Source organism: Pygoscelis adeliae, unplaced genomic scaffold, assembly GCF_000699105.1.
Source record: "Pygoscelis adeliae isolate BGI_AS28 unplaced genomic scaffold, ASM69910v1 Scaffold7, whole genome shotgun sequence".
Lineage (NCBI taxonomy): Eukaryota > Metazoa > Chordata > Aves > Sphenisciformes > Spheniscidae > Pygoscelis > Pygoscelis adeliae.
Window position 1 is genome coordinate 4665193 of NW_008825268.1, and position 15054 is coordinate 4680246.

At 36.1% G+C, this 15054-nt stretch overlaps 1 protein-coding gene across 1 annotated transcript in view; it reads left to right on the plus strand.

The window, feature by feature from the left end:
• Nucleotides 1-15054, plus strand: part of ITGAV (integrin, alpha V) — a 46448-nt gene that overhangs the window by 16375 nt on the left and 15019 nt on the right. Inside the window, 15 exon segments of the mRNA XM_009329677.1 lie at nucleotides 632-693; nucleotides 2273-2318; nucleotides 3869-3994; nucleotides 4717-4761; nucleotides 4949-4992; nucleotides 5081-5137; nucleotides 5612-5664; nucleotides 6080-6282; nucleotides 8386-8577; nucleotides 8686-8731; nucleotides 9322-9423; nucleotides 10167-10225; nucleotides 11269-11423; nucleotides 12946-13083; nucleotides 13818-13885. Coding sequence (XP_009327952.1) covers nucleotides 632-693; nucleotides 2273-2318; nucleotides 3869-3994; nucleotides 4717-4761; nucleotides 4949-4992; nucleotides 5081-5137; nucleotides 5612-5664; nucleotides 6080-6282; nucleotides 8386-8577; nucleotides 8686-8731; nucleotides 9322-9423; nucleotides 10167-10225; nucleotides 11269-11423; nucleotides 12946-13083; nucleotides 13818-13885 — 1396 coding nt within the window.

The following is a 15054-nucleotide window of genomic DNA, read 5'->3' on the forward strand; positions in this document are numbered from 1 at the left end:
CATAAAAAGAAGTTAAATAAGCATATATTAAACTAAATCATGCCAGTTAAGTAGTCACGCTTCCAGATAAGGGGATCTCGACTTTTCTACTCTGGAGCTCTATAATCATCAGATTAACTCAGCCATAACAATTCTTGCTGGGATGAGTGTCAGTATGTAGAGATTTTTTTTCAGTCAGGTATGCTTCTTTTTGTTTGTTTTAAGCCAATATTTGAAGCAACTTATGGTTATGTACCTTTCAGATTTTTATTCCATACCAAAAGAAAAACTTATTCCCTACTTTCCAGATACCTTACTTCCTGAATAAAAATGGCAAATATTTTTCCCAAAAACTTTTGAAGATTAAATACAAAGGAATATGGAGTTGCTGTTTACTGTGTTAGGCTAGAACGTATGTTAATGTTATATGTATGTTAGGCCAGCCCTAAAGTTGTTACAGCATTTGGCTGTGAGTTGTTGATAAAGAGAAAATACTGATTTAGGAGAAAAAAAATTCCAAGGTTCAAGTTAAGGAGTGCAAGGTTACTTAGGAAGATGCATTGGAAAGTATCCACAGAGTCATCTGATCTAGTACTGATAATATTTCATTTATTTTTCTCTCTCTCTCTTTTCTGTCCGCTCTTTTTTGTAGCCACTATTGATGCAGACGGACAGGGATTTTGTCAAGGTGGATTTAGTATTGACTTTACCAAGGTATGTGATTCTTCGTCAGTTCCTACGAGTCAGCAGACAGTGCCAAGTTAACAACCCTGATACAGACCACATACAAGCACAGCTATTATGAAACTAAATGTAAACTACCATTCCTGGGGGGAAAAACCACAACCAAACACATCCTTGTAAACAACTTCAAACCACTCCAGTATTATAAACCTGTTTCTCCCTACATCTTCACAACAGCATGCTTTCACCTCTTGTAGGAATCACGTCCTAAACAAATAATCGGCTTTTCCAGCCTCATGCCATAAACCTCTGCTGCAGCTAGTCGTCAAGTGGAATAAACTGTAGTAGTCGGGTTTTTTGAGACATTTATTTTGAAGGGATCGGTGCATAGCTAGTGTTACTTCTTGAGGAAGAATAATGTACTGCTAAAGGGAACTGGTAAACAATGTTCCTGTGAATTATGCTTGTGTTTTTCTCATCAGCTAGCAGAAGTAGACTTTTTCTTTTTTTGCTGTCTTATGTTTTCTTCTACTTTTATGTTCTCCCTGCCTTTTATAGGTTGTTTTTTTTTTAATTCACAATTACTTTTTAAATCCAAGCACAATAAAACCGCACAAATCTATATAGTTTTTGATACTGTACAGTTAAATTGTTTAGCACAGTCTGGACATATTAAGACCACGCAAGTCCTATTTGTGATGTGGCAATTTTTTGGGTTCTTCACACCTTATGATCGGGTCATATCCCTTCACTCTTTGCCCGTGGACAGTCTTGTTTTTCCTCCAGAGGAAACTATGCGAAGCGCAGTATAGGACTGTAAGTGTTTGAGTTATTTTGCATGCACCCCTCAGGCTTACCGTGCAGACTCTATCCCCAGTTAAAACCAATCTTGGGCTCTAATCCAAAACCCTAGCTGAGTGGGGAAGCCTGGGTGTAAGGTATCTGCAAATCTCTGACCTAGATTTTCCTGAGTGGTGAATATGGGAGTTTTTAAGATTAAAACCTGAATAAGTGGATTAATTATGCAGCAAAGCCTATGGCCCGATTCAGTACTTATGGAGCAAATTCCGAGCACTGGGATAGCTAATGTGGTTAAAGTTTCATAAAATGGTTCGTGGATTGTAGTTGTACCAAGGAAGACAGAGTGGGGGAATTGTAATTCACAGCTTTTCTGAATTAAACTTTTCTAAAGATAAGTTACAGAAAGTGGCAGGGGCAGAAGATGAAACTAGTTTTGTGTACTGACCTAAAACCATGTTATGATTGCCTTGTAGCAGTCTTAAAGTTTTCTCCTAATTGTATTTCTGTTGTCATAGATTTGGGTAGAAGTGTCTAGTACAATAAAAGCGGAATTCTGCCTAGAATTTTAAATGGGTGAAAGAGAGAAGCAAGTCAGTGAAGGCATATTGTTTGTTATCTTAGCATTTTACAAGATGCATTTTTAATTAATCATTACTTCAGAAAATAAAATGTATTTGGGTCAGCGAAGCTACAGGGATAGACATGCATGGGATTACTTCCCATAAACATAGGACATTCTCTTGTCTTTAGATATGCTTAATGTGTTGTTTTCTTTTTTCTTTTTCTTTCTTCCCCACCCCACCCCAAGGGAGACAGAGTGCTACTTGGAGGACCTGGAAGTTTTTACTGGCAAGGTGAGATATATCATTTAAGGCACAGAGAAACTGACCTCTTTGATTTTTCTCTTTATCCTCTTAATCATTTGTATCCGCATTCCTCCAACCACTGTCAAAGTCTTCGTCAGTAAGAAAACTAGCAGAAATAATTTTTCTTCGTCCTTCAAAATATTTCCTGAATAACCAAGGCAACCACAGATTAAAGATGAAGTAATAATTGTACAGATGTCTTTTGTCTTTTAAATAACTCTATGATCGTTTTAAAGGCATTTTCCCAAGAATGTGGAATTTGTTTCCACTGACAGCGTAAGTTTCTTTAGGATGTTTTGCTGCTTGTTTCAAAATCTACATGTTTTGTAATTTCTGACACACATATGAAGCATGTATTTTCAATGAGAAATGTACCCGGCAAAGAGAACTACCATTATTTTCCTTTGACGGCAAAGATGTATTGCGCTTGTTTATATTGGTCTGTTTGTGCCGTGGTGCACATTTTACCTCTAACTGCGCTGTTTACACAGAACATTACCTATGTATTTTGCTAACGTGGGCTTCAGTCAGTATTTGTTTGCAGGATTGTTCAGCGTTTAGCTATAGCTCTCTGTTCAAAAGACGGTACTGCTACAATCAGGACATAGCTGCCAAACTGCTGCCTGTTTTTAATGTTTATGAAAGATTTTCTGTATCATGCCAGCCTACATGTAGATGCAGCAGCACAGGAGGCTTGTTTCCAGTCCTATGTTTTAGATTCTGAACAAAATAGAATGACTGAAACTAAACTGCAGATACAGTATAATATAGATCATGTTTGTTTATTAATTTTATTGCTTTTTGGCAAAAGTGACATCTCATCTGCCGAAACAACCTTATTCTCTACTGTTACTACCAAAAAAAAAAAAAATCTCAGCTCTGAATAGAAGACAATAGTATACTTCTAAAAACTAGATTTTTTTTTTCACCCCAAATTTTTATTGCACGTTCTGAGATGTTGGAGGAGTAGTTTTCCCTATACTTCATACATGTATGAATATGTATGTGAAGTGTGTGCTCTTCTGAAAAAAATTCTTTTGTGATTGAAGATTTAATTTAAATTCAAAGAAAAGAATGTAATGAAGTCACCACCTAGTGGCTAGTGAAGCGAAAACAGAGAACGCAGTAGTATGCTATGCTCATCTTACTAGCTTCTTGTCTGCCATATTAAGCTCTCATGTTATGGTATTTAGACAAGGAGCGATGACTCAGTTCTGCCATACCATAAGCATATGCTTACTGTCACCTAACTGAGCAGTCCCATTTAAGTGCTGGCTTACATGTAGGAGCGGCTTCTATTTTCAGTGAGAACTCTTTGTATGCTTTTGATTAAATATGTGCATAAATCTTTGCTGAAGGTAGGATCCAGATTTTCACTTATGTCCTTTCTAGTGGTGCTGTTGTTGGCTATTTTCTGGTCGGTATTGTGGAAGAGTTGTTGCTTTGGAAGCAAGCATTCTGTAAATGAGTCCTGTTGCTTATTGAATGAGTGCACACATATTTTATTTGTGGTTTTAAGCTGTTTTCTTTCTCTTTAGGCCAACTTATTTCTGATCGAGTGACAGAGATTGTGGCTAAATATGACTCCAAAGTCTACAGTACAAAGTATGATGACCAGTTAGCAACCAGACCTGCCAGTGCTGCTTTTGATGACAGCTACTTGGGTGCGTAGTTTGAAAAGGAAGAAAACCTAGCTGTACTTGAAAAACTCCCTTGTGCTAGTCATAAATTTTAAGTCTAAATCACACTACTATTAATTCAACATTTGACAGATAACTAAAGAGCTACATACCTGAAAATGCACTAATTTATGTACGATAGAAGCTTAGTTACCTTGCCATAGGCTTGATTCAAAAAGCACCTGATGACAAAATAAATGGAAATATCTCTGTGAATTTTTGTGCTCTGTGATTCAGGCCAAATATGGGAATGGCTGAGGTATGATTTTTATGTGAGAACTTAGTCACATACCTATTTTTTTAGAAAAGCACCTGTTTCTAAATAAACTACCAAGACAAAATAAAAATGTGAAAGAACCATGTTTGGGAAGAAAAATAATGGAGAGTCCCTTAGAGGAGTGGTACATCACTATTTAGTTTCATATATGTCTAACCGGGTTCAGAAAAAAGCAAGGATAGACCAGGGCAGTTCCCAGGATGATAATTTTAAAATTTTCTTCTTCTGATCTTAAATTCATGGGTGCTGATGAATTGCAGTCTACTCATGTAGCTGTTCATAGTCTAAGCTACTTAAAGGCAATATTTATTCCATTGCATTATAAGATGAAGCGAGGGGACTGTGCATAGAGACCTATGAAGAGTGTAAAGAGAGATGAAAGGTTGAGTACGGTTTTTAAAGTGATTTACTAATTTTGTCTGCTGATCAGGTTATTCGGTGGCTGTTGGAGACTTCAATGGTGATGGCATAGAAGGTAAGACCCTTGCTTGAGTAAAAAAATCACGTTAATAGGCTGGGAAGGTCTTTCAAATAAATGGTATAGAACAAACTATACAGTGCACGGAAATGCATAATGCACTAGGAATGAGCTACTCTATTCAAACAAAGTCATTGTGCTTTGGGACCTGAATGTTATCTGGGTGTCTTGCTTTATATTTCAGACTTTGTATCAGGAGTCCCAAGAGCAGCAAGAACTCTGGGCATGGTAGGAAATTTGAAACGTTAAACTTTACCATAAATAAAAAAAGATGAATATTGTTGGTATGCTGTAATGTGTATTTCTTTATGTGCAGGTATCTATTTACAATGGGAAAAACATGTCTTCCATGTACAATTTCACTGGAGAGCAGGTATGTAGCTTTATTCAGCGTGGTGGGTGACCGGGAGGCTATTCCTATAGAAAGATGACATGTTGAGACAGTATTTAGGGTATTAGAACATAAAATATTCAGTATGTTATTAGTTTATGTGCCAAAGAAAAATTTTATAAAGTCTGTAGGAATCCTAAAAATATATGTTCTGTGAGTTGCCAGTTTGTAGTACTACTTAGAAAAACAATCTTATTTAAATGAAGGAAATGCTGCCTATTTTGAGAATTGGGAAAGAGGACTGGATCATAAAAGGGGGAACGGGGAAGGTAACTGATCAGTTTACTCTCTAACGGACTAAGGAAGAGAAAGGAAAATATAAGGAGAAAGGAGACAAAAAATTTTGTGGTATATATTATCATCTCCCTAATGTCTTTTCTATACAGCTTTGTATAAATTTGTTTGCGTGTTTATATCACTACAACTCACAAGTTTGGTTTGAATTTTGTTTTCCAGATGGCTGCCTATTTTGGGTATTCGGTGGCTGCCACAGATATCAATGGGGACAAGTAAGTGCCCTCTTCTCCCCACTGCCACCCAACTTGTTTCTGGAAAGAAAAAAAGAAGGTTTTCTTAAAGTGTCTTTCCTACAGTATAGATTTCTGTCTCCATTACTTGTTTAACATGTACCTGCACAACACACTTTCTCACTAGCACTCAACATTTGTTTTAACAGTTGTAGATTTGTTTTTGTATTTATTTACATGAATACACATGTGTATTCACGTGCTTTAAATGCATTAAATTCTGGTATATTTGTGCTTACTTTGTCAAAAATATTTGCCTTCAGTTGCAGTTTAAAGATGGGTAGCTTTCATCTTAATATTGATTTCAGTGCTGAGTTAGTCCTACTAACGGATGCTTAAGAGAATGAAATTGAATTTTCATGCTGTTACTGAAGAACCTTATCCTTCTTTGGTCCAGTTATACAGATTTGTTTATTGGAGCCCCTCTTTTTATGGATCGAGGTTCTGATGGGAAACTTCAAGAGGTCGGCCAAGTTTCCATTTGCCTTCAACGAGCCTCTGGAGGGTTTCAGATCACAAAGCTGAATGGTTTTGAGATATTTGCAAGATTCAGCAGTTCTATTGCACCTCTGGGGGATCTAGATCAGGATGGCTTCAATGGTAGGACATCATTTGTTGATCAGTATTTTCCATTTATAGATGAAATCTAAAAAGCACACAGAATGTGGATTCTGCACACAAACATTAGGCATTCTAACCATGACTGAATGTTGGACACTAAGGTCTAGACTCCTTTCGATGCTTGTATGCTACTCCCAAGAATGCTAACAGGAGTTACATGTATGCATCGAGCAGAGACTATACCATTTAAACTACAGCATGGATTATTTTAGCTGTTACACTGATTAATTTATTACTTTCTAAGTGATAAGTACAGTAGAAACTTCGATGAAGTATCTGATTCTCCACTGTGACTTGTTAGGACATGTTCAATGTAATGTTCCTGTTTCCATTGCTTAAAGCCAATTTTCCTCTCCAGAAACACAATGATGACTGAAAAGGTTTTGTTTCAGAGAGCTGGTTAAAAATGTTCTGATAGAAGAGATTTTCCTGAGAAAAGTCTAGATTTTTTTTTTATTATTTCAAAATGGAAGAGTCTGGTGAAAATATCCCATAACAACTACAGCCACCTGTACCAAGAGATGAGTGTCTTGACCAAGTATTTGGATGAGAAGTCTGAGTCTGATACAACTGAAGCTGTGGACTCTCAAACCCATTGCCAGTGCTTCTTGTTACTTTCACTTAGGAATGGAAAGCAATGAAACAGACAAGAATCGTATAGTTTTGGGATGGAGACTTCCAGGAATCCTAGGGAGAGCACTTTGTTTTGCAAGTCATATTCCAGTGTTTCCTAAGGAGTGGTAGGAACTTGAGTTCTGCAAAAAATGCCCGTTTTTGTTTTTTCCATTCTGCTTGCAAGCTAAGTATTTTCTGAAAGATCAAAAATTATAATAGGCTAATATTTCAAATTCCCAGGTAGCTCCAATTTATTTTTTAATGAAATCATAAAATCATAGAATAGTTTGGGTTGGAAGGGACCTTTTTAGTTGCTAATAGTATACAGAATTAGTGTGAAGATGCAATATCACTGCAACTATTTACAGAAGACATTGGAAAGGTTACAGCTGATAGCCAAAAATCCAGTCACTTGGTGAGATTATCCAAAAAATGTTTTCATTCCATCATAATTCAATCTGGAATACACTGTAGGTGAGAAAATCGTAGCAAAAGCTGCCTCTTTTTAATGACTTTGCCATTATTTAGTCTGTTTTTTTAGTCTCTCTTCCTGCTCTGTTTCATTTTGGGAGTGTTAATTAAAATGCTTTACGTCACAGCATGGTGCAAGATTGGAATTTCTACTGTTTTCATAAAGTTTCTAAAGATGAGTCAAAAATAAAAAATGGTAAACTTTTGAGTCCTTGTTCTTTTCATGAAACTTTGTCAAATTTAAGGAAAGAGGAGGGAATAATGTAATTACTCTGTATAGTGTTTCGTGTTTGGTCTTGAACTGACTGCGGAAATGTTGAATTTAGATCGTATGTACACTTCTAAAGCTGTCCTTACTGATAGTCCAATTAACACTTTGTTTATTACTGTTTATTAGTCATTGATAATGAGTACTCTCAAATTTATTAAGCTTTAAGAGTTAGCATAATTGCACTAACTGAAAGTTCTCCATAAAACATATTGCCAAGCCATGATCAGGATAGACTGGAATTTGATATTTACCATTGGTTTAGGCTGATTTAAATTTTCCAGAATTATTAAAATGTCACACCCTTTGGAGGAACATGAGTGTGTTAATGAAATGGGCAGATAGTCCCACTTAATTTTGTGATTTGGTGCCAACAGTGACTAATTCTGGGTGTTTAATACTCTCAAAAGCATCTCAAATCCATATGATTTGGCTGTAAGTCAGTTACTGAAGAGCAGAAGTGTTAGCAGAACTATTCCTTTCCCTCCCCTCTCTGCTCCCCCATACAAGTCAATGATATATGTTCTTGTTAAACATTTATACTTTCTAAAAAAACAGCATCCAATTAAAAACAAAGTTGTTGATGAGCATTTTAAAGGCTGGTTGCATTTCCTCCTTACTGACACACATTGAAACTGTAATATCAGAAATTGCTGATGGATATAAGCACAAATATGTTCTCCTAGTCTGTGTCTGGAGAAGTTGATGATTGTTCTTTTGGTTTACAGATATTGCAGTTGCTGCACCATATGGTGGAGAGGACAAGAGAGGACTTGTCTATATCTACAACGGAAGAGCAAATGGTTTGAATGCAGTCCCGTCTCAAATTCTTGAAGGGCAGTGGGCCGCTCGCACTATGCCACCCAGTTTTGGGTACTCACTGAAAGGAGCCACAGATGTGGACAAAAATGGATATCCAGGTCCTTTGCTCTAAATGTCACTTTAGAATAACTTAATAGTAGCCCCACCTCTAACAGCATATTTTAAAAAATAAATTGTAATGTGTAATATTTCTCCTTTCTTCCTAGACTTGATTGTAGGAGCCTTCGGTGTTGACACAGCTGTTTTGTATAGGTAAGTATCCCTCTAGGCTTTTATGTAAGTGCAAGCAGAATGAAAGCTCAGCAGCATTCTTGAGTTACAAAAGAAAGCAGGATCAGAGAAGTCTGAAATTCTGCCACTCCACCTTCCAAACTGCTGGAGGTAAAAAAAGGTTATACTGCTGTTTTCACTGAGTAAATCTACAGTCTACTATCTATTATTTGCCTTTCTCAATCTATAGTTAAGAGAAAATATAAATAAGCTGTCTTCAGGGCATTCTGAGTGTGTTTTCTAGATTCTGACACATACAGGGTACTGCTAGCTATTACACTGCAATCCCGATATTCTCATCCAAACTTCCTCATTTTGGGAAAATACCTTATTTGTCAGTGCTAGAAATAGATAGGACTTCCTCTTAACACAGTTGTCCATGTTCTGACTCTGGCAATGAAAGGGCACAGAAAAGCTTCCTGCTTTTCCCTAATCTACTCAATGATTACTTGTTATTCTTGTGGTTTCCCTAAATATTGTCTAAGTGTGTATGTGTGTATTTCACAGTTTGAGGGGGAGGGTATTGTCTAACATGGTGTTGAATGCTGTTCAAGAGGATGTTTTCTTTGCAGGGCTAGACCAGTTATTAGAGTAAATGCTGCCCTGGAAGTTAATCCAACCATTCTAAACCCAGAAAACAAAGCCTGTTCATTGTCAGATGTAAAAGTTTCTTGGTAAGCAGAGTATCTTTGTTTTCCTTTGCGGGGAGGGACTTTTGGTTTTTATTTTCATAAGTTCTCAATTTTGAAAGGATTCAGGAATTCTAGTCAGCTAATTAAAAAAAGGCAATCAAACACAGATTCTTCTGAAAGAACAGACAATACAAAATAAGAACTCTTTGACAACAGTGGGAGGACCAACATTGTCTTCAAAGAGATGCTAGACTGACTCCTAAGTTACATCCTACCTGCAGAGATTGCCAGTTGTCTGTGTTGAGTAGAGTAAGATCTTCCCAAGATGGCAATGGATCACATAGCTTTGGCAATGTTTTACCCATTAACTTATTTTTTTGGTGGGCTTATGGAAAACACTTGGGAAACGATCTGCTCTGCAAACTGGTTTTGGTTCTTGTTCCTGGACTGTTACCCAAACCCACTTTTCCTTTCTAGTGCTAACTTCCTTGCAACTCAGTATGCCAGTTCCTTCTAGCTTTAAAAATAAATGAGCCACATTTGATTTCGGGAATAAACACTCTGCTTCACAGGTCACTAGTCGCTACCAGTTCACAGCAGTAGTCACTAGTACATGAATCAAGACTCCAAAGCTTTGCATTGCTTGCAAAGTAGAAAATAGCTTTTGGGAGTGAGCTAGAGTCTCAAAAGGGAATACCTTTGAACTGAGAGAAACAGTAAAGAATTTTAGAAGAAAATGAGAGAAAAAGTGTGAGAAATTAATATTTTCTTTTCCTCCAAAACAGCTTCAAAGTAAAGTTCTGCTTAAAAGCGGATGGCAAAGGAAAGCTCCCTAATTCACTCAGTAAGTTCTGCTAGTTTAAAAACTTTGAAGTCTTTTTATATTGTTTGCAGACATGAGCACTGGTCATTGTTCTTTTTCATTATTGAAACAGTTGGCTACCCTTTACAGCACAATCCTACCAGTTCAATAATCATATGCATCTATAAGACTGTCTTCAGCAGGTTTTTTGCTGAAGTTGTGTTGAAGTCAGTGGGATTTGAGCATACTTGGGACTTCAAGCATGTTTAACCACTTGGTGGAACTACTCTTGGAAAATTCTTTTTATTTTGCAGAATTGAGATCAACTCTCGTTGAGGGGAGTTTTAGGCAAGAATATTCAAGTATGTGCATTGTTAGGCCTGAAAACATAGACAAGCCACAAGGGACTTCTCACATTTCTGTTGAAATCATGAAATTTTGGTAGATATCACTGATTTTTGCATCAGATTCTCTGGATCAGAATCAGGAAAAGATTGTTTCAAATAGGTTTTTAAGTTGTCTCTAAGAGATTTTTTTTTTTTTTTTTTTTTTTGTGTAGCATACAGCCTGCTACAATCAGGTTTTGTCTACTGATTATAAAAGCTTTTCCTGATTTTCTGTATGGCATGTATAGAGGTGGTATGATCTGCGAAGATTGATCTAAATAGCTGTTACATATTTTAAATTTCATTATCTAGATCAAACATGTGAAGTAATTAGATTAGCAGTACAGTTAAATAATGTATTACATGCAGGATTGCTTTAAAATTTTCTGGGGGAAACAAAAATTTAACTTTTGTTCTTGCAGTTCTATAGCAATTATAAATTATAAATGTATCAGTGCTCCTATGTTTCCAGTTTCTAAGGAAAAAGCAGGGTCCAATTTAGGACGACAACAGTGCTTGTTAGTTATTGTATTGAGAACTAGTTTAGTAACAGATTTTATATTGAAAGAACTGAAAGTTCTAAAAGTTCCGAGTACTCAATTTTCATTGTAGCTGAAATCAGCTTTCAGCGCCATTTCTGATGGGAATCTGCATTAATTGAATGAAATATCCCTAACTTAAACGCTTTGGATTGGACAGATTTCCAAGTGGAGCTGCTGTTGGATAAACTTAAGCAGAAAGGAGCTATAAGGAGAGCGCTCTTTCTCCACAGCAAACAGCCCAGCCACTCTAAGAACATGACTATTACAAAGGGGGGCAAAATGAATTGTGAAGAACTCGATGCCTTTTTGAGGGTAAGTAGCCATTTACATTTTAGTCAATTTTTGGTGCATTGCCTATTAAAAGTTCCTTGTGTAAGGTGTTTAAAAAAAAAAAAAATAGAAAAAAGAAATGCTAGAGAAACTTCATGCCCAATGGATAGACCTGAAATTACTAAAACTATATGTCTGTCCTGGGTTATCACTGCTGTCAGAGGATGAACGATGGATATTATTGTGATTAAGGTCCTGGTCACTAAATGGATTGGGAATTCAATTCTGAACTTTGTTACGGACTTCTTGGACAAGTCATCTAGGAACAAAATGAGTTCTAATTTCCAAGGAACATGAAAGTCAATAAGCAGAGGTTGTGCTTCTACTTTGGAGATAAAAGAATAAAGAAAAATACGGATCTGCAACTAAAAAGCAAAGATCAGCAAATAACAGAGGAGACAGAGAAGGTTTGCTTTTTCTCAGTCTTTTTGTTTTAGTCCCCACAAATGTGGACAAATGCTAACACAATTAAAGTGTAACCCAGTAGAAGAGACACTGGCTGAAATAAGACATGTGAAAGTGTAGCTATGTAAGCTAGGTGCAGCTCAGATTTATTTCTGAGTACTTACAAATCAAACATTAACAATACTTATTCCCCTCTCCAAAAAAAAAAAAAAACCACTAAAAATACTAGTAATCAGTAAGGATTCATGGAGGATAGGTAATACCTTTCTTTGACTGGCCTTGTGAGTGGGATATATATGGAAATAGACGTCCCAGATCTCAGTGTTAGTAAAGCTTCAACGCTTTTCCACCTGACATTCTCATAAAGAAAGTAATGACACATGACCTATATGAAATTACCTTAAATTAGATGCAAAACCAGTTGAAAACTATAAGGAAAAGAGTTCTAGGTTTCTGCCCTTAGAAGATAGCTTCTGAAGTAAGATCCTGCAATGAGTTCTTCTAGATTCAGTAATTTTCATTATTCTCAGAAATGAGAATCTGTGGCTAACGCAAAGCTAAGAGATGGTTTGTAAGTACTCTGAAAGGCAGGATCAACATTTGATAAACAGAATGATTTGCAATTAACAATATGAAAGTCAGCAACTCCAAGTGCCAAGTAATAATTTTAGGAAGGAAAAATCACAAGTCCAAAGATGAATGTCTATGAGGGATCTTAGAAGCATACTGAATTTTGTCTGACAGGAAAGATTGAAATTGTATAGCCCTTTAGGCTCCTTGCTTTTATACTTCTATGACTTAATACTTCTGTATGCTCCAGTCTTCCATTTGTAAAACAGGCATGTTACTACTAAAATTGTCCATCTTCAAAGTTTACACTGCAGGTTTTCTGACGAGTTTTTCTAGTTTCAAAAGAGCTCAGAAGTTTTAATGTTGTTTTGGCTTCCTCATTGCTACTACAACATGAACAATAAATAAAAATACTGCTCAGTATTGCTCTTGGGATGACTTTGTTGCCTACAGAGACTTTTGAAGGATATGTTTTTGTTGTTGTTTTCTTACATGTTTTAACTGTAATTAAAATCTTTGGTTTTCTCAGGATGAATCTGAATTTAGAGATAAACTAACTCCCATTACTATTTTTATGGAATATCGTCTGGATTACAGAACTGCTGCAGATGCAACAGGATTGCACCCTATCCTCAACCAGTTCACTCCTGCTAATATGAGCAGACAGGTATACTTTTTACATGATCTGTGATGAGAGAACCCAGAACGTATTTTCAGCTTTCAATACTTATTCAATACTTAAGTTCATCTTAGGACTTCTGAAAAATTAAGATACCAAAATATACATCTAGGCTTTAGTCTTTGAATTATGGAAATATTGATGGTTATTGTATGTTTGTCATCTTTTTTTTCCTTCTCTCTGTGTCAAATTTCTTTTTTGACACATTATTCCTTAGTGCTGGACTTCCTTTTCACACATACTAATTAACAGTTTTCCAGAGAAGCACAGTTAGAGTAGTATTGAGGGTGTTAATCTTGAAAGATTGGAGTGTTTCATCCATTGCTCGTACTATGCTGCTCTATGTATGTTATGTTCATCCCCATAGTTCTCAAGATAATAAACATAGTTTTTCTATTTCTGCCTTTTATACAAATTTTTACACTTGTTTGTAAAGAGGATAGTGGAGATGCAACTCAAGATGAACAGGTTATTCAAAGTATGGAAAGACGATTAAGATATGTAGACATCAGTCCTAGAATTGCAGTGTGGCAGGATGAGGCACAGTGCCCCCCATGCGTAAAAACTTATTTGTTCTCTTCTGAGAATGATGAGATGAAGATACCTCATAACGAGCTGCTTAGAATTTTTTTTTATTTGGTGGTGAAAACAGTATTATTGGAAATGTATGTTAGAACAGATGCAGGAATTATTAAAACAATATGCATTTGATTTTTGCATAGGCACATATTCTGCTGGATTGTGGTGATGATAATGTCTGCAAACCAAAGCTGGAGGTTTCAGTAGAAAGGTAAATACTTTTCCCTGTAGTATTTTTCTCATGTAACTTCCCTACTTGAATTCTAAACTTCAGGAGCTTGTAATACTTTTGTTAAAAGGATGTATTGAAATAAGTAGGACTCCTCAACGTGTACAATCTAAACTCATGCTTATTTGTTTTAAGGAAAATCCATTTTCTGCTTTGTAACCTAATGTCTTTATCATGTAATACAGGGAGAGCACACACCCCCACCCCCACCCTCGCCCCACTATAAGTACACAGTATTTATTTGTATATTTGCTAAGCTGGACATGCATAGCAAACATAAACCAACATTAGCTGCAATTGTACCACTGTTCTGTTACTCAATACTAGACAGACACATGAAGATGTGAATAGGCATGATTTTATCCAGCAAGGGGTGGAGTAGGGCTCTGTTGTCACATGTATGAAAACAATTGTTGGTATTGGTAATATCTTTTTATTAAACCTGGAAAAAAGAAACAAGTTTAACTCATAATTCTTTCATGAGTCTGGGCTTTTTGTGCTTTGTATGCCCAAAAGCCATTCTTAGTGTATTATCTCTACTTAAAAATGTCATCTGTTGTTTTGGGTTTTTTATGCCTTTAGTGCCGAGCTATAGCATATGCACATGTATGTAGGTAGTACAGTTCACAAATATACTAATTCATGCAAATGCTTCGGAAACATTTTACGTCAGTGCAGGTACAGTTAGGTTTCTTTGTAGTTGGTGAAATAAAAATACATTGTTTGGAAAGATACTCTTTTTGTATCTGGAACAAATGTATTGCAGAGGTCTTGGCTGTATTCTGTAGTTGAGCCTTCCTTCAAGTTTTGTTATAAATGTGTGCTTGTACCTCTGCTAAGTAGGCATGTAATTCAAAATGTACACAGTGATTTAGCTGTTTGTAATTCTTCTTTGTTAAAAAAAGATGTCAGTGGTTTTGTGGTTTATTGTAAATTTTATAAAAAAGATTCTTACAAAACAGCATGTGATATTTGCTCAATTTTTGTGATTATAGACACATTTTTGTTTTAAACATAGCGTAGAGCTCTCCTGATATTCCTGAAACATAGGTACTGCCTCTAGATTTCTCTAATGTCTTTGTGCAATTTCAGAATGTCTCTTGTTTCTGTAAGTTCAACCAGCTCAATACACTTTAAAACCTGAATGCAGA